General features: G+C 30.4%; 3 protein-coding genes across 3 annotated transcripts; 2 read left to right on the forward strand and 1 right to left on the reverse strand.

Annotated features, from left to right (window-relative positions):
• The first annotated feature begins 4,230 nt into the window (after nucleotides 1-4,230).
• LOC133030879 (uncharacterized) lies at nucleotides 4,231-4,737 on the forward strand. Its single transcript, XM_061103991.1, has 2 exons — nucleotides 4,231-4,404; nucleotides 4,513-4,737. The coding sequence occupies exons 1-2, from the start codon at nucleotides 4,231-4,233 to the stop codon at nucleotides 4,735-4,737; spliced, it is 399 nt and encodes a 132-aa protein (XP_060959974.1).
• A 6,357-nt stretch (nucleotides 4,738-11,094) lies between these two features.
• LOC115708118 (uncharacterized) lies at nucleotides 11,095-13,455 on the forward strand. The gene is made up of 3 exons (XM_030636314.2): nucleotides 11,095-11,239; nucleotides 12,210-12,617; nucleotides 13,239-13,455. The coding sequence occupies exons 2-3, from the start codon at nucleotides 12,261-12,263 to the stop codon at nucleotides 13,266-13,268; spliced, it is 387 nt and encodes a 128-aa protein (XP_030492174.1). The 5' UTR covers nucleotides 11,095-11,239; nucleotides 12,210-12,260; the 3' UTR covers nucleotides 13,269-13,455.
• A 6,901-nt stretch (nucleotides 13,456-20,356) lies between these two features.
• Nucleotides 20,357-23,843, reverse strand: LOC115705196 (leucine-rich repeat extensin-like protein 4). Its single transcript, XM_030632452.2, has one exon. The coding sequence runs from the start codon at nucleotides 23,417-23,419 to the stop codon at nucleotides 21,059-21,061; it is 2,361 nt and encodes a 786-aa protein (XP_030488312.2). The 5' UTR covers nucleotides 23,420-23,843; the 3' UTR covers nucleotides 20,357-21,058.
• Nucleotides 23,844-27,710: the final 3,867 nt, after the last annotated feature.

Raw genomic sequence — 27,710 nt, forward strand, 5'->3', positions numbered from 1 at the left:
TGATAAAATTATTTTTTTTATTCTTTTAATGAAATTTTTAGTTTCTTTCAATGTTAATGAAACTAGTTTTTAAAGTTTGTATTTTTTTTAGATTATGATATTTTATATTGTTTTTTTTATGATGATGTTGATGAAAATGGTTTTTTTTCTGCTGTTTTTAATAAAATGATTAGTTTTTAACATAAAAACCAAAAAAAAAAGTTTAATTTCTGTAAAAAATGAGATACAAAAATGTACACTTATTATATATATTTATATATATACAAAGAGAAAAAAAATAGTTTAAGAAAAAAAAATTGAAAAAAAAAGAGAGAGAGACTCAAAGATAAATTAGAAAAAAAATAAAAAAGAAAATTAGAGATAGAGAAGAGAAAGAAAGAAAAAAAAAAGTCAGTAACTGACTTAAAAATGAAAGAAAAAAGAGAGCCAAAATTGACTAAAAAATTATATAAAAAAAGACAAAAAAAAAATGTTTTTTAAAGCTTTAATAAGTAAAAAACAGTAAAAAAGAAAAAAAAATTAACAAAAGTATAAATGTAAAAATTTCTTTGTCAAATTATAAATGTAATGTTTGAAAAAAAAAAAAAAAGTTAGTATTTGGTGTAAATTTTCTAAATAGAAAGAAACCCTAAAATATAAATGTAAAATAAACTAAAAAAAAAATAAAACTAATTAAGTTAGAAACAAAAACATGAAATATGGGTTTAGATAATAGGTTTACAAAACTATGGCATATCAAATACCATAGAAAATCTTAAATGTGAAAAAATGCCATAGAAGAGTGGCAAACCTATAAATGCCATATTTTTGTAACTTTTTTACAAAATCTCATATTTTATGTAATTTTCACTTGACTTAATGTAAGTACGTATTAGTTGCAACACGCTTCCTTTGACTTCCAGAAATACCCTTTAGCATTTTATCCCCTGCCATTATATCAGCACATTCTTCCAAATCAAGAATCTGCAATTCATGTGGTCTTAATTACTTAAGTAATTTTCTCTTTCAAAAAAATTAAAAAAAAAATTACTTGAGTAATTTCACATAAATGATCTAATTTCAATTTTATAAGTAAATTTCCGTTTTAGAAAGAGATTATTTCACAAATACATAAAAACCACAACAAAAAATTACAAAAATACAGTTTTATAGAATTTTAAATATTTTTACGATTTTTTTTATTTCATTTATAGAAAATACGATCATTTTATGTTACTCTTGTTAATTTTTTGTTATTTTTTGATGTTATTTTCATGTTACTTTTATGTAGTTTTCTTGTTATTTTCGTATTTTTTCTAAGAAAAACTGTAAAAATGTACAAAAAAATTTAAAATGTAAAAATATAATTTTTTTATAAAAAATGGTGCCCTTATGTAATTATCAAAGGGCATTTTACAAAAATACTAGATTTGGGGTAATACTTTTCAATTTTACTGCCACACGACAAAATTTATATTTATACTGTCCTCCCCCCTTTTTTTTTTCTTTTATACTGTCAATACCAAAACAAAAGTATGAGGCCTCCATCTTTCACAATCACGGATAGAACCACCACAACAACACTAGAACAACCGGAAAATAACCATTAATTCCGACAAGATTGAGCAAAAGCAGTAAAATTGACGTCAATAAATAATCATGGCAAAACAACGGTAAAATAACACTAAAACAATCAAACAAAACAAAAGAAAAAAATGTTAAAAAAAAACAAACAATCTTCTGCACAACCTCAACACCAGATGCAAAATCAACTATATTTGCAAGTCTATTCCTAAAAAATTATAATAAAAAAAACTACTAAAACAACACTGAAACAACACAAAAACAAATGAAGCAAATATAACTACAGTAGAACCTCTATTTAAGAATACTCTATTCAAGAATAACCTCTAATTTGTTATAAAAAAATCAAGTCCCGATTTGGGCCAGTTATAAATAAGAATAACCTCTAAATTGTAATTAGTTATACATTTTTTAAGTCCCGTATTAACAAAGTATACATTTATATAAGAATAATTACATCTTAATAAAATATGTACATGTATTTTGTAAATTTATTTATGTAAAATTAATAATTTTATTTTAAATTATAATATATGTATGAAATTATATTTACTCTAAAATATTTTTATTATGATATAGTATTAATGATTATTTATTGTTATTATTGTTACATGGATATTTTTTGATTTTTTTAATTTTTTTTTTCTAGTGTAACTCAATTTAGTTATAACCTCCCAATTAGAATATAATTTACTTGGTCCCAAGTGTATTCTTGGATAGAGGTTCTACTGTACTTAGAAAAATATAAAAGAAACACACACCTCAAAACTCTCTTGTGAGTGAGCTCGTCAAATGTATTTATAGGAGAACTAGAATAAAAAAAACCCACAAAAATAGCCAAAGAAAACGAAGAAGAAATGTATTTATAGCCTCCATCTTCCACACCTACGGACGGAACCACCACAACAACACGAGAACACCCAGAAAATAACTATTAATTCCAGCGAGATAGAGCAAAAGCAGTGAAATCGGCATCAAATAAATAATTCATGAAAAACAACACTAAAACAAATAAAAAATAAAAGAAAAAAAATGATTAAAAATTAAATATCTTGTGCACATCCTCAATACTAAATGCATTATATTTGCAAGAAAGTTCTGGAAAATTAGAACAAAAAAAAACACACTAACTCTTATATTTTCCAAAAACGTAAATAAGAACTTCAAAAAATAAAAATAAAAAAGGAAAAGAAGATGAAGAAGAAGAACTGAACAAGAAAAAAAAATAAAAAATTTATATGTTGATAGAGCAAAATAGAGATAACTTGAAGAAGTAGAGAGTGAAAAAAATGAAGAAGATGATGAATAGTAAGATAGATTAATGAGGAAGTGTTAAAGTTAAAGAAATGAGTATTATATACTTAGGGTAATATATTTTTATCATCAATTTTAATTAAAAATATATATATGTCAATAAAGTGACAACACAAGTCACATCACACTTTTATATCATTTAAAATATAATATAATTTAATTAAAAAAAATTTAAAAAAAAAAAAAAAACCTCACTCCCACAAGTTTTGTACAGTTTATATAATATATATATATCTTTATATATTAAAAGTGTCTATCTAACGGCATTTCTTGGTTTAACAGAATATACTTTACAAATAAAAGAATATTCTGTTAAATTTAACCCCAAAAAGAACCATCCACCATTTTTTTTAAACTTTCCTTTTAACGCCGTTAACTTTCCTTTCCTTTTAAACTTTCCTTTTCGTTTAATCGTTTTCTCACTTTCAATTGGAGTCGACGATTGAAGAATATTCTGCATATCATCGTTCTTCTTCTGCTGCTGCTCCTGCTCTAGATGCCTCGCCCAAGAACTTCATCCTGGTCCTTTTCGTTTAATCGTTTTCTCACTCTCAGTTGGAGTCGACGATTGAAGAATATTCTGCGTATCATCTTTCTTCTTCTTCTGCTGCTCCTGCTCCAGACGCCTCGCCCAAGAACTTCATCCAGGTATGTCAATTTAGTTACTCTACCTAGTCATTCATGGATGCCCTTTTGATTTTCTGTCTCTCTATCTCTCTTATCATGCTTTTTGGGATGAATTCTTTTGGTTGTTGAGAAGTTTACTGGTATTAATTCCTAAGCATTTGGGATTTGGAGTACGCGTATTCTACTTTGTGGTTTATTAGATTTTCGTATATATATTTTGCCATTGTTGGATCTCTATCCTGGAAATGATGAGGAGTGTATGATGTTTTTGTGCACTTGGTGTTTTAGGGTTCTCATTCATTTTTGTTTTATTTGGTTGAATTAATTGTTATTGAGGTGTTTCTGTTGGTTTATTTATACATTTGGAGAAGATTTTGTGTCGAGAATTAACTAAAGAACTTAGAGGAAAAATTAATCTTTTAAGAGTTCTTAAGGGAAGAATTTTGTTCTGAGATTAATTTTTGAATCAATAATCTATTAATCTATTAATTTTGATTCAAAAATTAATCTTCTACTTCTTTCTCCTCGGTATGTTTCTGAAATCGACTTTCATTCTATTTGAGCACTTAGATATATAACTGTGGAAAACATAACTAAATAAATATCACTCTGAAAATGGAACTTGCTTATTCATAATATACCAAATAATCATTGGAATAATCTGAAATCTTAAAGCAACAGAAAATAGAAAATAATAATTTTTTTTTTTTTTAGGAAAGCTTTTGTATGTATTTGTGTGTAGGTGTTTATAGCTTCTGTGATGGACCAAAGTTCTCAAGAGGACCATATTTGGGGATTACAACAGTGTGTTCTCTGCTTTCTCTTGTGTTTGTTTCGTTAAAAGCTTCTTATGTATTTGGGGTTTCGAGTGTTGATCAAGAAGGGTATATCAATATGCGAGTAGCTGAAATAGCCCTTTTCTGAAATCTATTTTATTACTGTGTACTACATTTCAAATCATTCAAGAACTTATGTAATTACCTAAAGAAGTGAAAATGGAACTTGAAGATCGTCATAGCAGGTAAGACTGTAGTGGTTTCAAGATCTCGCTTGACATTGACTAGCTTACTCTGGGTGAGATGGACGGAGATTGAGGGGAGTAGTGGTAATAAGGAATTGGCGAAGAGCCCAATCGAGATGGAGAAGATCAAGTCGGAGTTGTTGAAAGAAGCAGTGGAATTAAGCAAAATCACTGCTGGGGAAGCTCAATCGAGCCCAATTGGTAAAGTATAGCTCCAACATCCTTTTATCCAAATTTCTTTTTTCAATTATTGCTGCTATAATAAGAACATGAGAAATTTGCTCATCATATAGCATAAAAGTAGTCTATTAAACAATTTTTGTAAGAAGTAAACCAAAAGGCAACAATTGTAGCAGTTATTATTGAGAAGGCAACTTTGTTATTTAGGTGAGTAATCAAACTATTGATTTGATTTTTAGTTGTAATTTGGACTAAAAATAAAACAATCAAGTTATAGGGGTGTCACTTTGCTTTTAAGGATCCAAAATCTGATTTATAGATGCTTAATATTGGTGCATCTTGAGACTTTCCAACATTTGAAGGTTTAGCTTACTATGCTTGTTTTTGTTTAGAGACTGAAGTCCCCTTTTTTTAATATTTTTTTTTCTTTTTGTTGTTATTATTTAGAACTTTGGATAAGATTATTCCATTTGTAATAATAACCTCTGATGACACTCATGCTCGTACGCTGCAACTTTTGGAGTCAAATTCTTATTTTGGGATGGAGCCTAAGCAAGTAAAGCTTTTGAAGCAGGTATAATTATAAACATTCATTGATTGAACCATTGATGCCTTACTACTGTTACTGATGGAAGAGCACTCGTAATATACTTGATGAATTTTTAACTACAGGAAAAAGTTGCTTGTTTAGTCGATAATGAAGCAGGGCTTGCATTGGATCCCCAATTCAGACTAAACTTCATGGCCATGGTGAGTGTGCGTGTGCTCCTTTGTCTTTTTTTTTTTTTTTTTTTTGGCATGTTAGGTTAGACAATGGACTGAGATTTTATTAGAGAGTTGTGAGGCTATTACGATTCTAAACTGGCAAGGTCTTAATATCTGTCATATAAAAATAAAAATATAAAATAGTTTAAGTTCAGATCATTTTAAATTTTTGAAATCATTCTTATTCACTGAACTGTTCCACTTAGATAGATTTTTCTGTTTTTTTGTTTTTGTTTAAATATGAATTTGAATTTGAATTTATTTTTTGTATTAAATAAATATACATTTGTTTTCTGTTTATTATGTATTTATACTCTTTGCTGTTTGTTTTCATACTATTTGATGTTTACTAATCACCTACCCATACCTGTGTTGTTTATTCTTGGGGCTGTATTGAAACTCATTTTCACACTACTTGTTTGTGGTTATTATATTTAACAGCCTAGAACAAGAAAAATAAATTTATATATTCGATTGTCATTGCTCCCATTTCATTATTACTAACCAATTCAGACTGTATAATTAGTATAATTATTTATTTGTTTTAAGTGTTTTAAGAGCTTAATAATATTGAATTAATTAAACATCATTGATTTTTTTTTGTAATTAATATACACAAAAAATTAATTAAAATCATTGATTTTTTTTGTACTTAATATAATATTGAATTCTATTACATATATAGTTTTTTTTTTTTTTTTGGCAGAAAGCATATTATTGGATTGAAGCTGAAATTATATTAAAAAATATCAACCAAGATTTTTATTACGTGTGATTTTTGTAATAAGAAACTTATGTTCTACAACGACAACGAAGAAATAGATTGTGAAAATCCAAAATGCGGAAAAAGATGTCTTCCTACACCACGGTAAGCACATCATAACTAAATTAATATTTAAACTTATTGCATATTCATACTAACCGTTACATATTCTGTATAAATTATAGTGCAAGGACATATATACAACTCGACGATGGTACAAAGTTGTTAGATGCTGTGATGTTCGGTGATGTTGCAGAAAATATATTCTCATGTACTGCAGTTCAATTAAGATCATATTCGGACGAGGTAACTATAAAAAAATAAATATGTAAAATTTATACATTATCATACATAGAAATACATTAAAACTTATAACTAATCATTTTTTTTTACAGAAACATAAGTTGTTTCTCCAAAAAACTACGAAGCAATTATCAGCCAAAAAATGGAGAATTCAGTTGTACGTAGATGCAAACCGAACAATGAGTTCAAAGTACAATCAGTTCACCATCCAAGCAGTTGAACCAATGGAAGATTAGGCAGAAGTTACCCTTTTTTTTTTACAGTAATTTTATTTTATTTAGTGTTGAGACTTTTCTTGGTACCGAGCTTTTTTTTCTTTCTATTGACTTGTTATTTATGGATTTACATGGAGTAGTGTATGCAAGTATTTCATATACCCAATTTTCTAGAAGTAAATAATAAGTATTATTTTATTATGATTTATATATACCTAATTATATTTTACCAACCAATTATAATAGCACAAATATTAATTTGATAAAACAAATCATTCGTATGATCATACCTTCACATACAATCTAAATAAGAAGAAATAAAAAAAAAAAACTAAACTTTACCTAAAACTAATATTTACATGCCTCGGCACGTAACTCCTACCTAGTATATATATATATATTTAATGTGATAGGTAGATTGTAACAAGTAAAAAAGTAAAAAAGTAAAAAATAAATAAAAAAACTGTACACATAAACAGTATAAAAAATACAGTAAAAATATAATATTTTCCTTATAACAGTAAAATTTAAATAAAATAGAAAAAAACAGTATGTAGTATAAATTTCCCATTATCAAATATGATGGGCATTTTACAAAAATACTGGATTTTGGATAATACTTTTCAATTTTACTGCGACACGGCAGAAATAACAGTTATACTGTCCTCTCCCATTTTTTTTCTTTTATACTGTAAATACCAAAACAAAAGTATGAGAGCTCCATCTTTCACAACCACAGACATAACCACCACAACAACACCAGGACAACCAGAAAATAACCATTAATTCCGACAAGATTGAGCAAAAGCAGTGAAATCGACGTCAAATAAATAATCATGGCAAAACAACAGTAAAACAACACTAAAACAATCAAACAAAACAAAAGAAAAAAATGATTAAAACAAACAAACAATCTGCTGCACAACCTCAACACCAGATGCAAAATCAACTATATTTGCAAGTCTATTCCTAGAAAATTATAATAAAAAAAAATTACTACAACAACACTGAAACAACACAAAAACAAATGAAGCAAATATAACTACTTAAAAAAATATAAAAGAAACACACACCTCAAAACTCTCTTATGAGTGAGCTCGTCAAATGTATTTATAGGAGAACCAGAATAAAAAAAACCACAAAAATAGCTAAATAAATCATGAAAAACAACACTAAAATAAATAAAAAAAAATAAAAGAAAAAAATGATTAAAAAATTAACTTTCTTTGTGCACAAAATTAACAAAGAAAGGTCTTGCAAATATAGAATGAAAGAATCATAGACAGTAATAGTCTTACCTTCCATTAAAGTGGTGAAATCTAGAAGACCAAAAAAAAAGAAAAAAAAAAGAAAAAGAGGATGGAAGCTTGCTGGGAAAAGAAACAACATAACAAATGCAACAAATGTAGGGAGCTGAGGCACAACAAGAGAACATACAGGAGAAAACATCAAAAATAAAAAGAAGCAGAACAACTAAAAAACATCAGTGGAACAACGGAGAAAAACTGAACATATATTGGAGCATACGATATTGAAAAAAATAACTTACATACAAATTTTATTATTTTCATATTACTATTTAAAATAGATGAGTATAATAATATTTTGAAAAATGTGATAAAAAATGAAAGAAAACAACATTAAAACAACCTTAAAACAACAATAAAACAAACTAGCAACAGAAAAGGGTAAGTTGGAAAAAGATGGTGGACTTGGAAGTACGGTAGAGATGGAGCTAACGATTTGAGATCAAAGACACCGAATGACATAAACTTAGTGGAAGTTTTTGAAAGATTTATACAAAAAGTTCATCACAGAGCAAGCTCTCTATCTCTCTCTCTCACACACAACCACACTCTTATCTTTCCTGATTCTTCTTCTTCTTCTTCTTCTTCCTCTTTAACATGTTGTTGTTTTTGTTACTAGCTTTTATTTGGATAATGTTGTAGACTTGAGAAAAAGAAAAGAAAAAAATGAAGAAGAAGGTGAATAGTGGAGAGAGAGCCCAAACACAATGAAAAAAAATATTTAAATAAAGAATGAGGTAAATAATGAAAGTTATTATACATTCCCAAAAAAAAAGATAACGTGTAGAAATTAAGTTTTTTCATAATTATATTTTTTTTAAAAAAAATCACAAAAGTGACAACACATCACATCAAAACTTTTTCAATACAATAAAAACTTTTATAATTAGTTTTTTGTAAAATATATATATGTGACTGATTGACGTGACAACTAATTTTCCTACAATTTTTATAATTTAAAAAAAAAACACATTTTAAAGTGACAAGAAAATACATCTTGAAGCCCAACGTATAAAAGTTATAAACTACACAGTATAAACGTAAATTATACCGCCTAACAGTATAAAAGTAAAAAAAAAAGTCAGTGGTATGTGTAATTTTCCCAATATGATAAGCCCATTATAAGTAATAGAGGTAGGCCTATAACATAAGCCCATTAGCGGTTGTACATGTATCTCTGTATTTTTAGAAGAAGCCCAATATCAAAAGAGAATACCAAACCCATGTATTTTATTAGAAACTATTTCATAAATACAAAAAAATGAAAAGTTCACAGAGATATATAGATTTACAATATACTTTTTTACAAAAGTAAAATTCGAATAGTTGTTTCACATGTATTCTCAAAACTCGTTATTTTCCTGAAAATGTAAGTAAAAAATTAAAAATTATATAAAACTCTAATTTTTGTAAGAAATTTTTACATTTTACCTATAAAGTTTTTTTTTTTTATATTTTCACAATTCTATAAAAATCATATATAAATAATAATAAAAAAATAACATTAAAACAACATAAAAAAAATAATATACAATAATGAAAATTTAACAACAAAATAATAATAAAAAAAAACCCAAAAAATTCGCTGCGGCCTCTCTTAGGAGTCTGGGTTATGTCTCAGTCCCAGTGTGGATGATCATCCTCTCAGACCAGCTACTGATCATCGCCTTAGTAAGTTATTGCCTCACCAACTAAGTAATCCCAAAAAGAAATCGACATCAATTCAAAACCTAGAACAAAATAAAGTTTTATAAGATTAAAAAAATTATGCTAAGCACCTCACGACTATGTCATAATAGATCCGAACGCTTGCCTCGGATCGACTTGTAGATCATAATTGCTCTAGTGAATAACTAAAGAAAATAAATAGATGGGAGATGGAAGATAAAAAAACGTCTAAATATCTAAAGAAGGGCGTGAACTTTTTGTACGTCGTATGCCTACGTTTTCTGAAACATTTCTGGTTGTTTTGGTAGATGAAGACGGAATTGTTAGAGTCGATGTTCCTTTTCGAAGGGCAAAATCAAAATATAGTTGTTGAACAAGTAGGTGTAACTGTTGAGTTCTATGGCAGCGAACTCAATAGAATCAGTTATAGTGATCCTGCTATTGTGAAAAAATACGCTAGACGTGCGCAATTAGGTGAAAAATTTTGAACTACATCGTGCGACTTTGAAATCCGATAGTGTTTTTTTGTTGTTATGGCATAAACTAATCTTATAAAATTGAATTAAAAGAGTAAATATTTGCCCGCAAATTTTTTTATTTTTAAGAAAACAAAATTTTTTATAAATAGAAATCAAATACATGTTTACTTCTATATCAAATAAAGATATCTAAATTGATAATCAAAATCAAAGACTCTCATGTTTCAATATATTATTGATTAAATATATGTATGTTATTTTATAATCATTTCCTTCGTGAGGAGTTGGATGAGAAGAAACTCTCATGTCCGATTTTGTAGTAGAGATAGAATTAATAAAAAAAAAACCCTCAACTATAACCCCAAAAAAACTCGATTCCGTAAACACCATAGAGGAAGAATGAAAGGAATATCTTGTCGAAATAATTGTATTTGCTTTGATAGATATGCTCTTAAAGCACTTGAACCCGCTTGGATCACATCTAGACAAATAGAAGCAGAAAGACGAGCAATGACACAAAACGCCGGCGGAAAAATATGGGTACGTATATTTTCAGACAAACTAGTTAGTTACAGTAAGACTTACAGAAACACATATAGGTTCGGGAAAAAGGATCTCCCGAATATTAGATAGATATCGTTAAACTAAAAAGAATTCTTTATAAAATGAGTGGGGTAGCCGAAAATATTTGTTCAAATAACAATTAAAGTGAAAACCACGAATCTCTTTATGCATTTTACAAGTTTGTTATTAGGGGTAGTTCCTACAAAGAAAATAATCAGACTAATGACGTATATAATATTTAAATTCTCCATGTACATGCTACATAGTTTATTATTAAAATTTAAAAATTCCTAAAATTATTAAAAATTTCGTATTTTTATAAAAAATTTTTTGAAATTATCTTAAAAAAAAAAAAAAAGATTAAAATCTCATTTCTTTCTTTCTCATACAGCAACGCAACCTCTCTCCGACTCTGGGTCTCTCTTGTCGGCATAAGCATCTCTCTATCGTCTCCTCTCTCCGCCACCAAGGTAATTCGTATTTTCAGCTCTTACATTTATAACTGTTTAAAATTTACTTCTAAGATTTAGAAATTGTGTATCTCTTACACTTCCATGTCAAACCTAAGCGCCATGACCAAAGAAACTTTTATAATTTTGTTAATTTGGTTAAATGGTATTACGAAATTCTGTTTCTTTTATTCAAACCACATTTCTATGGTATTTCTTTCTACATGGCTAATATTGTGGGGAAATGGTTTTAAGTTTAAGATAATTTTATATCTGGGAATGGAATTGGTGTTGGCTGTTGAGGAAGTGTTTGATTACATTAAGAAAATTATCTCCAAATAAAATCCAATTTATGGTGTTTTTAGGCAATTTGAACTGGAATAATTTTAAGTACTCACAGTGAGAAATAAGTTAACTGGAATAATGTTGTGTTGCTATTGATTGGAGAGATACTTTGTAGTTGTTTAGAATTTTATTGGGGATTTTAATAGGAGAAGCAAAATGGGCATTGCTTCAATAAGTAGTTACCAAATATTAACCTGCTTGGAGAAGTTTTGACCCAAAATGGACAATACTTTATTGAATAGCTACGACTAATAAAATGTTTAGAGAAGCTGTGAAAAAATATGGTTTAAACATTTGCATCTCTTCAGCATTGTTGTTAGTACTGTGACAGGTTTCTGTCAGAAATAACAGAGTTATAATAAATATTCTGTTAAGCCACAACAAATTTTGTTAGGCATTTATTGACTATTATATAGGTAAGAAATATATAATGTAGAGGGATTTGATCCCTATCTAATAAATGCTAGAAAAGACAATCTGCTTTGTTTTGCTTTAGTATTGCCTAAGATTTTTTTATTCATATTAGTTGAGGTTTGTATTTGTCCATTATAATACTGGTCTTTGTTTTAGTTATTATTATGCTTAAAATTGATGAGTTTTGGTCAATAACTTCTTTTTTGGAATTTGTTGACACTACCTTTGTTAGGATTTACAATTTTCGTTATTTTGTGCTATCTTGTGACACTGCCAAATCCAAATGCTAAAGTTTCTATCGAAAGTGAGAATTGAATTCAATGCTTTGGACCCTCGCACAGCCTCCTGCTTGGAGTTTCTTGCTCAGTGCAATGCCCGCAAGGCCAAGGAATCAAACCCTGCTTGTCAGGTTCTTGTCAAGCGCCGTACTGACGATGAGCCACCGAAGATCGCTGTAACCTTTGTCAATGGTGTGGAGGAGGTATTTGATGCCACTTCCACGCCTGCCCAGAATATTAGGAACATGATTCTTGAAAAGGGTCAGCACCTAGAGACTGAACAGATGTTCCGCGAGGCAGGGGAGTCTTGGCCTGTCCTCATTCCTGAGGAAGAGATCCATCAGTACGCCCCTGGAACCAAGGTAATATCTCATCTTCTCTCTTTCTTTTTAGCTTCTAGTTGCGTTTTTCTCATTGGAGCATTTCAATCGAACAGTAGGTGTGGTTTTGAAACCAACTAACACTAGAGAGCTTTGTGAGATATGCTGGTTAAACATGTATCTTTTGTCTATGCTATAGTGTTTTTCTTTCATTGAGAAATCATCATGTACATCTCACGAGGGTATTTGCTAAAAGACCATGGTCAAATCAAAGATAGAATTATGTTTGTCTTAGCACTTAGAACAAATTTAGTGTCTTTGCATTGAGTATTGAACTGTTTGGTGACTGAGTTGGGTCTTATGGATGATAGTGAATATTGTTTTCATGTCCCCTTTTTTCTTGTGTGTCATTGTATTTATTACATGTTCTTGTCATTTTAAGACAATATCTCTGTAGAATAGGACTGTAATGGTGGCACTTTGTTATGCCAGTTTCTACAAACACTTCATATGGGATTGAGATTGACCATATATCTTTAATAACCCCTTTGTGTTAGTGCTACTAAATTTCTCAGCTTTAAGCTTGTTTGTAGCTACAACAAGTAACATGCTATTAAAGGTTATTGTTTTCATTGGTTTTCTATGTTTATGTGCCTTTGGCAGCCAAGGAAAGCAGAAGAAAAGAAGCAATAATTGTAGTTTTGGGATGATGACAATTGAGAAGAGACAGGTGTGGTGTGGTATTACTCAATGAGATTGTATTACATCATGTTTCATTCTTGTATTGTAGAAGAAAAGTCTTTATGTTTGACTTCAAATGCCAAAGCACCCTTGTTCCCTCTTCAAGTTATAGATAAATAAAGCTGATTGAAAGACGAAAGAGCTGGATGATGAGAAAGTTATGAATTAGCAAAATGGCCTCTCACTTATTTTGTAGTATAAATATGTGTATATATTCCTCACACATCTAAAGGGAACAGGATAATTTTAATATTAGACACGATGCAGGTATTTGACTATTGGTAGCTTGTAGAAAGAAAACATGAACAGACATATTATCCTAGTATGTGTATGATGATAGGATTGTTCTGTAAAATAAGGGCATGTTTGGTATGGAGGATTGGATTATATTAGACTAATTTGTCTAGTCTAGTGTTTGGGTATACTACAAGTTTGGATAACTAATCTAGTCAATCTCATCTAGAATTATTTATCCTATCCAGTATGGTGGGATAAATAATCCTATATAGGTAAGATTTTTTTTTTATTGTTTCTTTTTTCAATTATGATTTTTTAATATATTTTAAATGTAATAAGAATTTTAATGAAAGAATTATTATAAATTTACTTATAATTTTTTATCAAAAACTTTTTTTTTATTAAAATTAGTAAAAGTGTATAATTTTGAATTATTATACATAAGTTTTTAAAATTTAAAATAATATTACTTTGACAATAGTTACTTAAAATAATTCTAAGACATACAATATAATAACAAGATTATATTTATTAATTATTAAAAAAATTATATTATTAATTTAGAAAATTATTATTTATATTAAATTAGTGGTTAAATTATTATTTAGCATAAATAATTTTATGTTATTCAAATATTTTTATTTTACTATTGTAATTATTTATTAAATATAAATATGATAAATTATTTTATTGTATATTTATGATATATATTTGATTATATATGATATTTTCTTTTATATTATAATTTAATCATTTTTATTATTCCTTTTTATTTTTTACTTAGAATTATTTATTTTTATTTTTTTTGATTATTATATATTTTAATTTTAATATAAGTTTTTCAAAAAAGTAATAAATAAAATATTCCAGTCTATTCATCAAACATAAGATTATTTTTAACATAATTCAATCTTGTCTATTCTAATTTAATCCTTTTCAGTCCAATCCTGAGTTCTAAACATGTCTTTGAAGTAAAATTTATCGTATTTCTTCATGAAGATTATGTAATTATTTATGTATATATATTAAGAGAATCAAATGAGAATGCTAGCTAGGGAGGAAGAAAATCATCATCAAATTTTACTAACTACTAAGAAATTTCACAAGTACTTACTCCTTATGGTTATGCTGCAGAAAATGTGGACATGATATACTTGGTCGGGTGACACGAAACGAAGGCATATTTTTGTGGTATTAAAAAAAGAATTAAATGGAGTAAAATAAATGCATAAGCATTGAGAGTTGGTTGCAGTGTTAATGGATTAATGGGGAGAAGAATTTAATTTGATCTACTTATGCAGCTACATTTGAAACTGCAATATTATTTAATGCCCAAGTAGCCCATTGGGCAAGTCATTTCTCACAAATTTCAATTCAACTCTCAAGCCCAAGGCTAGCTAGAATTGACACAAAACCAAGTCAGTATTAACTATACACATTAAAGTAAACTATAATATATATATATATATGTTTCATTAAATATAATGGGTAAAGAGTAAAGGAACAAATCTTCATTTGTACGTATCTTCTAATTCCATTCTTGCTTATCACTTTGTTTATGTTAACTATATTTGAGATGACAAGTAGTAATCAACATCTATGTATACATAAAGATACATTTATTTACGTGGAAATTATGATCTAAATAGTTTCTATAACTAAAAAAAAAAATACATTTCTACTTATTGAATATGCTCATTCATTTCGATGCTCATTTTGTGTCTTCTCCCAACTTTTCTAACTTTGTTTCAATATAAAGTTAAGTGTAGTAGTATTTATGTTGTTGCATTGATCCTTTTATTATTTCTAGGTACCTTTTTCCTATCTATTTACATGTATAGTATATGCAAATTGTGGTATGTGTATTGATATTTTTAATTTGAGAAATGCTAAAGGGTACCACTGGTGCTAGTCAATATCGTTATTGGTGCAATTAAGTATCGGGTCCCATATAGTTTAATATAATAATTTTTATGGAGTATCGCTAACCAATTGCAAGGCGACACATCTAGAAGGTGCTAGGCACCACTGGTCCCCAATAGCAATGCTCTATTAATTTAAAATTTGACAGTTCATCTATATGTAGACTAAATACTCTGAAAACATGAAAACCAAAATAATAATAATAATAACACTTTCAAATTTGTCAATTAGAAAAAGTAATTAATTAAACAACCAAATTAGTTTGCCTGTTCGCATTTTAACAATTTATTATTTTGGGAAGTTTGCAGAAAATGTAGAGGTAGGTCTTCACTAAGGGAGGTAGCCTTCGGTTTTCTGGAATGGAAGAGAGAAAAAAAAATCATAAAATTTGTGTAAATGACACCTAAATGCCCAGATGCTGAATTAGGGGATGTATATATGTATACTAGGTGATTGTTACGTGCCAAGCCACGTAGTGTTAGTTTTTTTAATATTTTAGTTTTTTTATTTTAATTAATAATTAAAATGGTATAATTATTTGAAGATTTGTTTTATAAAAATAAAATATGTGTCAGTATATTTAGTAAGTAAAACATAGTTGTGTTATAATAATGTTATTAATAGTAAAGTGTACATCAATCTTCTAATTGAAAAAAGTTCTATTATCTCATTTCATATCTAATAATAGCTACACAACTATATATTTATAGACTTTCACATTCTTTGCAAATTACTAATAAGCACCAATAATATTTTCATATTCTAATATTTTTCAACCTTCTCCTCTTGGTGGTAAAATTAAAAATAAAACTAAAAATAAACACAAACATATAAGGTAAATACTAATTACAGCTCATTTCATCTTCTTTTCATTGTTTTTAAGCCCAAGCTCAAAAATCTCTAAGCCAACACAATCAATCTTCTTCTTTCCCGATAGCAATGAGTTACTTTTTTTTTTAATTAAATTCTCTTACATATATAGTCTCACATATATATATATATATATATTTATCTATACATTTTATCTTTTCTAGGTTATTACAGAAAATGCAACTCATATACAGTCTCACATTTATATTATCTTTTCTAGACATTTTATCTATATTTTTCTTTTTTAAAAAATAAATAAAAAAAATTATTAATATTCTCCCAAGATAGGTTTGTTAGAGAGATATGTGGATTTTTTTAATTTAAAAAGAGATTATTATTTAAAAGATTGTTTAATTTAAGATAGGTTTGTTAGAGAGATATGTGGATTTTTTTAATTTAAAAAGAGATTATTAATATTTAAAAGATTGTTTAATTTTTTGGTTTAATTATTGGGTTTATTTGTTAACGGGAGATCAAACCTAATCGTTAAATTTAACAGAATATTCTAAATATATTCTGTTAAACCAAGAAATGCCGTTAGATAGACACTTTTAATATATAAAGATATATGTAATTCGCATATTTAATTTGTGCACTAAAAAATTAATAGTACGTACACTATTTGGCCTGCAACATAGGACATTAGTTTCGTTATTATATGTATATATTTTTCCCTTTCAAAATAAGTCAAATAGTTTTATAAATTCCAAGGGGAAATGCATAAATGAATCAATAAAAATTGTATAGCAAGTGCAAATAAATGATTAAAGAAAGTTCTGAAATTATGGCTTTAATTGAGTAATTGCACATGTCTTGGTTACAATAGCTGGGTATAGATTGCTTAGTTTGTCAACAATTAAACTATATATTACTTTGTTGGGTCTTCACAATGTTCATTTCTATGTTTACTTCTAGTTATGTTTCTTAGTCTGAAAAGGAAAATAGAAATCAAGTGTCCGTTACAATAGTTTATTATTTTTTTCAAAGAAAAAGCATTGAAAACAATAATTTGCAAATGGGTACCGTGTATCTTGTACTATATATATGTATATATTTTTATTTGGGTTTATGGGATAAATTCTTGAATATGCTGAAGAAGATTGTGAAGGAATAGTTTTTAGTTTTTTAATGGTAGTGTTAGAAGGTTACTATAATAATTATAAATAAATAAAGGGGTCAAAATCCCATTTGGGTATCACATACTATATATATATACATCTATATATATATACATTGAGATAGCATTAAAATATTTGACCTAATCACAGGCTGTATATGAAGGCCTAATTAAATGATATATAGTTGTGTAACGTTTTTGAGTAGAGAAATGAAAACAAGTCAACCAACTTGTTACATTAAAATTATGATTACTCATAAATGATGTGAAAAGCCTTAACAAGCCCATGTGAGGAGGACCCATTTCCAGTAACATCACCAACCTTTGGTGGGATAATACTATCCCTTGCATATCTTAATTTTTATTTATTTATTTATTTTATTTATTTTATTTTTTCATACACCAATATAACAAAAAAGACAATAGGAAGCTAGCTAGAGCTTGCCTCAAAAGTGAATCCCCTTCTCTTTTATATGAGAGTATCTTTTTATTTATAAATATATATTATATAAAATTAGGTCTCTTGTGGAATAAGTTGCCAAATATAAATTCCTACTATTGAAATCTTACAAGAAAAAAGAAACCCAACAATTTTTTTTTTCTTTTCCAAATTCCATTCAATATATAACAGCCAACTAAATTGAGTAAGTGTAACAATTTGAAATGTATACAAAGATTTAGAATAGAAAATGGGTTAGTTTGTTTTATGTGTTGGGCGAATTTGAATATGAAATTTGTTTTTATGTAATGGTGTTTTTGTTACATGCTATATTATTCTCTGTAGAAGAAAGAAAAGAAGATTCGTAAGGCAAATTGGGTAGAGATAAAGAGAGTAGGCAAATGTGTCATATATATATATAGTATATATATGGACCATATGAGTAGGTGGTTTGCAAATTGGTTGTCTAATTTATCAAAATGAAAATAATTTCATCAACGATAAAAAGTGGAAATAGACACGTATTGGTGAAAACTATTCGCCCACAACAGATTAGTTCTTTTATACATTCCAATTTAGAAATATCAATTCTCTGCCAGAAAAGGACTTCAAACACAAATATTTATAACACACAACCCAATGACCAACTTTGGGTAGTCATTTTCATACACAAGAATACCATTTCATGAATTTTCATTACCATTATCATTTCATGAAGGTTTTATTTAGTAAAACATGTGATGTGAATAAAAAAGAGAGGTGTACTCTTTCAAAACGGTGTACTATTTTGTAAGATAATTATGACTATTTTTTCTTTTTTTTTTTACTTGGGTAATGATGCAATGGAAGGATCGTCGGTGGTGGTAGCTATAGAAGTAAGTATTAGTAAGCTGGCATTGTAATATGCCCCACATTGGTGTGGGCCAAGTCAATAGATTGAGCAAATAAGATAATAGTATAGGAGGTATTAAATCATTTTATTTGGGATAAAATTTATTTTTATTTGGTTTTATTGCAAAGACGCAACCGTTTTGTTATGGTGTTATGATTTATTTAGTTAGTTGTAATATAAATTATGATCAGCTGTTTCTGATACTTGTCTCCCTGACCCACAGAAAGGGTCAGAAATTATAGGGAAAAAAATTAAGGGGAGCTTTCCGTAAGTGGTTCACTCAAAAATATTAATTTCAAATGACAACCAAAACGAATTAAAAGCCATAAGAAAGTAACATATTGAAGTTGAAATTTGAACTTAAACATCGTTGATTGCGGAGATTAGAAAAAGAGATTAGGGTGTAAAATGTATATTCTCTATTTTATATATATAAATAATAAAAAAAGAGCCTAAAAGATAGCGACAACAGTCAACTAGAAAAATGCTGCGTGGTGTCATTATAATAAAAAACGCGTACGGGATGAGAATAAAGAAAGAATGAGTTATACAAAAGTGGGAGCACTATGAATAACCCTTTTTCATGAGCCAAACAAAATTGTTATGTAAAGATCTCAATGTATGTATTGACCAAATTCCAATGGGGGGAAATGTGAGGTTAAAGTTAACCACAAAATGAATTCAAACTTTCAAATCCAAACCCAAACATTAGGAGATATGCACATGGTACCAATCCCAAACAGCATTAATTAAATTAGAAACGCTTAGATGAGAAATTGAAAACAGCAATCATCATAACTCAGGTGGGGTTTTTTAGAAGGAAAAAAATAAATAAAACATAAAAAGAGGTAGTAAGTAGTATAGTATGGTGGGGTTATTATTATTATTATTTATTTATTTTATTATTTTCAGAAGAAAAAAAGGGATCAAGTGGGGTTAAAGATTGACCATACCCTGTTTCAATTGTCCCCAGCCCATAATCTTAATTGGGACGTGTAGTCTCGACCAAAATTATAGGATTCATTGAAGAGAACGAGTAAATGCTACTTTGACAAAATCAACACAAGAAAAAAGAGCCACAATAATATTTTGATTATTTTTTCACATCTTATCGTTTTTCTAGGCCTAAACCTCAAATAATGAAGCAAAGCTCTTGTATGTCAAAAGACAAGCCGAATTGTGTGGCCTGAAGAAGAGGTAAGGAAATGTGCAACAAATCCTCCATTATACTCAGCTCAAAGAGTTTGTGTATCACTACTTTCAATACAAATGGATCCCAAATATAGAGAATCGAACTTAAATTCCATTACCCTAAAATCAAATTTGACTTGATACTATCAATAATAACTAAAAGTGTCATATAATCACACAAGGATATGAGATTTTGACCATTGAAAACGAAGCCTAAATGATAAACACAAAATGCAGTGGCAGCTAGGGATTTCAAGAAATGCATTTATTCATATTTGTTCCTACTTAGTTTAAAAAAAAGAGAAAGAATGATATAAACAATATATAGATACACATTAAAGAAAAGGAATGATAAGAATTGTGAAAATCAATACAAGTAAAAATGGTTCATGATTATACTATAAAATTGGAAATCAAAAGAAATAAAAGTATGATATAGAAGAGATAATAACAATAAAAACCCACAAACGAGCAGGCAGCAGCAACAGCAAAAGATAATTATGATGATGATGATGATGATGGTGTGATGCTGCTGCTGCTGCTGTTCTTGTAGCCCTGAATAATATGGTCACCAAATTCATCCCTATACATACACAATTCTCTGCAACCTAAAACTCTTTCTCTGCCATTTTTATTTTTCACAACTCAAAATATCCATCTCATAACAATTTTTAAATAAATATGGAGAGATTTTTTTCTCCTCTTACCTCTCTCACTGTCTCATTTTTTTTTTACTTTTTTCACCTCTTCCTCAATTTCTTCTTCTCTGTTGTACAAATGAATTTGACATCCGCAAGAGTCAATGAAACAAACCCAGAATTGAACAGTGACCCTTTTCATATCTTCAACTAATTTTGGCTTTTATTTTCTTCTTCTTCCTCCTCCACCGAGCGATGAGAATTGCCCAAATGAGAAAAAGAACTTGTAGTTATGAAGCACAAGGGGAATAAAAAAAGAAAAAAGAAACTTTTTAATAATTTTTTTTGGTGGTGGGGGATTGATCACTAAATAACGCTGTAAAATTCTTTAAGGTTCTTGAACAAAAGGTTAGAGGAAGAAAATTCTCAAAAGAATCAATAGAAGGGTGGTGGTGGAGGAGAAGCATATGAAACCCCATAGATTGGTGGCAATGGCCCCTCATATACAGGAGTAGGAGGTGGCGGGCTTTCATAAACAATTGGTGGCGGCGGAGGTGATACAGAAGGTGGTGGATGCTCACATGGAACAGGTGGAGGTGGTGATGCAACTGGTGGAGGTGGAGAACTGTAGTGGACAACTGGTGGTGGCGGAGAACTATAGTGAACTGGAGGTGGTGGAGAACTATAATGAACAGGTGGTGATGGTGGCGGTGGAGAATGGTACACTGGTGGAGGAGGTGGTGGTGAAGGTGATGGAGGTGGTATGTAAACAGTAGGTGGCGGCGGTGATGGTAATGGTGGTGGTGGGGGAGAGTACTCTACACATGGTGGTGGGGAAGGAGGTGGTGGAGGTTCTATACAAGGAGGAGGTGATGGTGGTGGAGGAGAATGAACTGGGGGAGGTGGAGAATGAACAGGTGGCGGTGGTGGTGAACTATAGGGGTATATTGGTGGTGGAGGAGAATGTGGGGGTGGTGGTGAATAGTGATGAGGTGGTGGCGGCGAGTGATGTGGTGGTGGTGGTGGTGAGTTATAGTAGTAAGGACTTGGTGGAGGTGGAGAGTTTAGAGGTGGAGGAGGTGGTGGTGAATTTGGCGGAGGTGGTGGCGGAGACCGGACGCAGTAAGGTATTGGAGCTGGCGAAGATGGTGGTGGTGGTGGTGGTGGGGAATACAATGGGGGTGGAGGAGAAGGTGGAGGAGGTGATGGTGGAGGTGGTGGTGGGGAATAAACTGGCGGTGGGGGCGATGGTGGTGGCGGTGAAGGTGGAGGGGGAGATGGTGGTGGCGGTGGAGGGGAGTATACTGGTGGTGGTGGAGGAGGAGGGGAAGGTGGAGGTGGAGATGGGGGCGGCGGAGGTGGTGAGTAGACTGGTGGTGGAGGAGGGGGTGGTGAGTAGACTGGTGGTGGAGGTGGGGGTGGTGAGTACACTGGCGGTGGAGGAGGAGATGGAGATGGTGGTGGGGGAGGTGGTGGTGGTAAAGGCTTAACAACTGGTGGTGGAGGGAAAACCACCGGAGGAGGGGAAAGGAGAGGAGGAGAAGGAGGAGGAGGTGATGGGAGAGAAGGAACAAAGGGTTTACATTTGAAAGTAGAACAATCCACTGGGTGAGAAAGGAACGACTTACAAGCCCCAGCAGACCTCTGTAATGGCCTTGAAGGAAGACAATTCCTCCGATCATCGAACCCTTGTAGTGCCAAACACGACGGTGGCTCTCCGGTGAAGAAATTGTAGGAGAAGGTGAAGTTTTGCAGACTGGGCAAGGAGCAAATGCCATCAGGAATCTTCCCTGAGAGCATATTGTGTGCCACATTGAGCTGTTCCAGGCTTTTCAGATCTTTGAACGTGTTAGGGATTGGACCCATAAGCTTGTTGAAGCTCACATCGAACACAGTTAGATTCTTAAGCATTCCAATCTCCGGTGGAAGACATGAATTCAAACCATTGTTCATCAAGATAATCTCGTTCAGGTTCGACATGTTCCCCAAGCTCGACGGTACACAGCCGTGGAATTTGTTGTTCGCCACTACGATTACCGACACCGGTGAGTTTCCGAAATTGTCAGGCAGATTAAACACAAACCTGTTATGGTTGATGAAAATGGCGTCCAATGGTCTGTCAAAGAGCTCACGAGGTACCGACCCTTCAAACTCGTTGAACCTCAGATCCAAGAATTTCAGCGATGGGAGTTTCAGAATCACCACAGGAAATTTCCCGGCGAACCTGTTGTTACTGAGATCTAACTCAAAAAGCAACTTCAGATTCTTAAACTTGTGAGGAACCGTACCACAAAACCTGTTTGAGTTAATATGGAACAATGCTAGATCCACAAGCAGCCCAAGCTCCTCCGGAAGATAACCGGCAATGTCGGCATGGTTGAGATCAATACCTGCGACTGTACGGATCTTACGGTTATCGAGTGCCGGAGCACAGAAGATCCCGGTGTAGCTGCAAACATCAGATCCAACCCAGGTACCGGTAATATTCAAAGGGTCTGAGAGAATGGCTTGCTTCCATGCTTGTAAAGCTATATAAGCGTTTCTAATCCTTCCATTCTCGAAAACCAGAGATGGGTCAACAGTCACATTCTCTCCTCTGTCACCAAACTCGTCCCTGTAATAAAGCAACTGACGTTGCTTGATGAACAGTGTCTCTGCTGAGCTGAGGCGTCCATGGCTGATGAGAGAAGCCGCCGGCTCAGAGGAGCAGACGGAGACTGAAGCAGCGAAGAGGAGGAAGACAATGAGGACTGAAATATTAAGAAAACTAAGGCTGAAATGGGTCTTCTTCTTCATCTCACATGAGACATCTGATGCTCTCAATGCCACTTTTTTTTCTTTTTCTTTTTCCAGGATAATAATTATAAATCCCTCACTTTCTAGGCTGGTTAACCCCAAATGGGTTTTCTCAGAAAGACTCCGTTTTTCAGATCTGAGAAGAAAAAGAAAAATGGGCAATGTAATAATAAGAGAATAAAGGCGGAGTCTTTGGTTTGGTTTTGGTTTTGGTTCTCTTCTCTCTCTCTGGTGTAGTCTGGTTTAAGAGGAGAGAGAATGTGTTGAATGGATAGTGGAGAGTGGAGAAGAGAAGGGTTTTTTCTAGGGATTTTGGAGATGTGTGAGTGTGTCAAATAGAAAGAGAAATCAAAATATTATACGTTTTTTTTTTAATTATTTTGAAAAAGAAAAAAAAACGACAGCTAAATCACAGCTCAAAGCCCACCCGATTCTTTCCTTTTCTTTTATTAATAATAATAATTATTATTATTAATATTATTATTTATTTTGATTTTCTCTTTCATGAAACCCCCTTTTTAGGCTTTTTATTGCATTACCCTTTTTTGAATCCAATTCTCGTTCACATCCACAAGTTAAGGCTTAGAATAAAGCTCACCTAAAAGATGTATTAACAAATTTACATAACCATATACTACTTTTTTCAATTTTACAAAAAATAAAAATTGTTTCTTTAAAAGTTGACTATGGGAAACCGGTGTAATCGGTAATCGGTTGTTATCCATTTTATTTATTTTAAAATTTTACCCCCAAAAATAAAGTAATCGGTTGGGTTGATCTCTCACGAGCACATTTATGAAAAATTTCACGAGAAAAAGAGAAGAAAGTTCAAAGTGGAGTTAGTAGTTAAGTGAACATAAGGACAAAAGCTTTAAGTTAAGCCAAAATAATACAATAAATTTTAGGAACTCCCCTTCTTTCCTGTACAACTTCACACTCCCTGAATTTACTTAATTGCCCTTTCTCTGTTTTCATTTTCTTCAAATATAATTAAAATTATTATACACTAGTTTTTTTTTTATATTAAAAAAAAAATCAGAAAATCAGGATTATCATTTATCACAGAAAATACATTAGCTGTTTCACTAGTAAAAATTCTATACGTTAGCTGTTTTACTAGTTGAAAAAAACCTATGCATTAGCTGTTTCATTTGTATAGTTGATTATTGTTAATAACTGTTATAAGGAAGAAACGCGTCATTACTTTTAATTGTATCCCTATTCACACTAAATTAAATTGTTTATATGAAGAAATATTTCTTTTCTTTTAATTTTTTAATCCAAAACATATGAACGTATATTTTTGTTTAGTGCTTTGGCAAATAAAACTGGTCAGACACAGTCTCAGATGTTTGTGTGTTGTTGTCTATATTTACTTTTACTGATGAATTTTTTTATAATCTGAGCAATAAATTATTTGGATTTTTTTTATATATATATATAAACATTAAGTTAAAATCCCCTAACTATTTCCAAAGGTTAGGTGAAATAATCAATAATGTTTTTGTGTCAAAAAAATAAAAAATCAATAATGTTGCCACTTCGCATGGGATTGGGGAATTCCTTAAATGAGATCCTCCTCCTACTCCAATTATTTGCTTATAATTTCTCTAGTCCTCATCATCATGATTTTTTTTTTTTAATTTAACAAAAAATGTACAGTATTTTTAAAATAAATGCAAAACTAAACAATGTTTTTAATTTCTCACTTATATTTTTTCCTCAAAAATATTAGTATACCTGAAAAAATAATATAAATTGGATGAGTTAGACAAATGTCGTTTTGTAAGTGGGCTTATGGTAACCTCTGACAAAATTCTGTGTCAGCTTTTCATGAGTTTTGTAAAAACATTCGAATATTCAAATAACGTAAATATTAAAATGAAAAAACAAAACTCCGTCAAACCGTTAAAGTACATCTTATTTTATTTTAATTTTTTAAAAAGGAAATCATATTAAGAATTAAAGAACGTGTTATTCTATAATCAACTAACTAATAATACGTATTTATTATTTATTACCACTTTATTCAACCTCCCAATATAGGCATCAAAATCACCACTAACTAATCAAACTAAAAAATTATCATTTCCTTTTCAATTTTATTCAATATCATGTTAATAAAATAGTATAATTTTTCTTATTGAAGAGAAAAAAAAGTAGTTAATTACAAAATGTATAATAATATTTTTTTTATTTTTATTTTTATTTTTATTTTACGATAAATGTGCGCCTAATAGTTATGTTAAATTTTTTTTTACTATAATTTATAAATGTACAGTCTCATCACTAGGGCTGTACATCGGTCGGTTAGTCGGTTTATAGTACATATTTTCTAACCCAACGTAAAGATCGGTTTGTAAAATTCTGCATACAACCTACCCAATTAAAAAAAAAAAAAAATCTTAACCCGACCGACGGTTTGGTCGGGTTAACCCGCCCAAACCGAAACCGAAATAAGAGGGTTTTTTTTTTTTAAGTTTCAACTAAAATAAAAATTAACTACATAAATACACAATATATGTGAGAAAGAATTTTATTCAGAGGTTGAGAAAGAATTTTCGGATTTGGGACTTTTTTTTTAATATATATTATATAATATATATAAAATAAAATAATAAAAAAAAGTAAAAATCGGGTTAAATCGGGTTGGGCGGTTTAATTAGGCGGTTTGGGTCAATTTTCAACCAGCCCAATTAACTGATTGGGCGGTCTGGAATTTTGTCGAGTTATGTCGGTTTGTATTTTTTATCGGTTTTGTCGGTTTGGTTTGGGCGAGTTATTCGGGTTGGGCGGTTTACGAAAATTTTTGTACACCCCTACTCATCACTATTCAAGTTATTCGTACCTCGGTGGTTATGTACTCAGATCTGTTTGGCATTATGGAGTACATGAGACTTTATTTTAGTTTCGATGGTGTTAGTTTACATTTTATTAAACGATCTACAGTGGCGGATCTAGAATTTAATTTTAAGGTGTGCTTAGTTAAACATTTAATATAATTCAAAATAATAATTTACAAGCTAAATTTAAGTGGAATAATGATTTAGCAACATCTTTTTATTTTAGTGGTCATAAGTTTAAATCTATTTTGAACCTTATACTTCTTTAGTTTTTCTTAATTGTGAAACAAGCCTTACAAAGTGCTTATTGTAATTGTGCCATGTCTAATGAAATGGTTGCCTTAAAGAAAAATAAAACATGGACATATGTTGTCTTACCAGAAGGAAGAGAAGCTATTGGTTGTAAGTGGCTTTATAAAAAGAAAGAGGACCCTGATGGAAGTATGTCAAAGTTTAAAGCTCGCCTTGTTGTAAAAAGATTTCATCAACAACTTGGATTTGACTTCAATGAAACTTTTAGTCCAGTGGTCAAACCAGTTACCATTAGAGTTGTTCTTTCTTTAGAAATAATAAGGGGTTGGGGCATAAAGCAATTAGATGTTAACAATGCATTTCTTAATGGTGATTTGTAAGAGGAAGTGTATATGCAACAACCGCCTAGGTTTGTTCTTCCCTCATCCCCTCATCTAGTGTGCAAATTACACAAGGCCTTATATGGCCTCAATCAGGCCCCTCGGGCCTAGTTCGATAAGTTGCACACAAACCTCATTGTTGTAATAACTACATGATTTAGGTATGGATTAGTGAGATTATAAATACTAATTTTATTATTATTTATACTACTATTGAGGGATAAATCCGAACATTTATAATTTCTGTAAAATATCTTATTCTTGTAATTTTAGCTCGGTTGCGATGGAAAATGCGACGGAGGATATTTTAGTCACATGGGTAAATATAGAGCCTTTTAGTTGTCCCCACCTTTGGTTTACAAATGCATTTAATTAAGTAAGGTTATTTAATTAACCCTTTTATTCAATAATTCATGAAGAAAAGAAAGAAAATAAGAAATTAGTGAAATGGAGAAAAAAAACCTAGATTGCCTATTCTTCTTCTTCCATTTTCTGAACCAGAGGTGGAACTCTAAATTGCGTTGTTTATCTTGAAGATTCAGTTTAGGTTTGAAGCCTTTGATTGAAGGTATGACCCTCTAAACCCTTCTCTAGATATTCTTAAGGTTTTGGTTGGTTAAGTCTTGAATTTTGGGAGTTTTGGTTCTGTTTGTTTGAGTTTTAATTAAGAGTAGTTTTAATAGGTTTTACTTGATGATATAGGACTGTTTGTGTTGTTGTAATTGTCTATTTTGAGGTTGAGCAAAATCAAACTTGACTCAACAATGGCATGTTGAATTTTATTGTGTGTTTTCTTGTTATCTTTGTGTGGGAATT

The sequence above is a fragment of the Cannabis sativa genome, chromosome 1 (assembly GCF_029168945.1).
Source record: "Cannabis sativa cultivar Pink pepper isolate KNU-18-1 chromosome 1, ASM2916894v1, whole genome shotgun sequence".
In the NCBI taxonomy this organism is placed as follows: Eukaryota; Viridiplantae; Streptophyta; class Magnoliopsida; order Rosales; family Cannabaceae; genus Cannabis; species Cannabis sativa.

Bases quoted from the DNA above. Each gene is read 5' to 3' on its own strand.
- LOC133030879 (XM_061103991.1), top strand. From the start codon at position 4,231: ATGTATTTGTGTGTAGGTGTTTATAGCTTCTGTGATGGACCAAAGTTC. The intron at 4,405-4,512 runs GTAGCTGAAATA...TGGAACTTGAAG, and splicing joins AAGGGTATATCAATATGCGA to ATCGTCATAGCAGGTAAGAC.
- LOC115708118 (XM_030636314.2), top strand. From the start codon at position 12,261: ATGCTAAAGTTTCTATCGAAAGTGAGAATTGAATTCAATGCTTTGGAC. The intron at 12,618-13,238 runs GTAATATCTCAT...TGCCTTTGGCAG, and splicing joins AGTACGCCCCTGGAACCAAG to CCAAGGAAAGCAGAAGAAAA.
- LOC115705196 (XM_030632452.2), bottom strand. From the start codon at position 23,419: ATGAAGAAGAAGACCCATTTCAGCCTTAGTTTTCTTAATATTTCAGTC.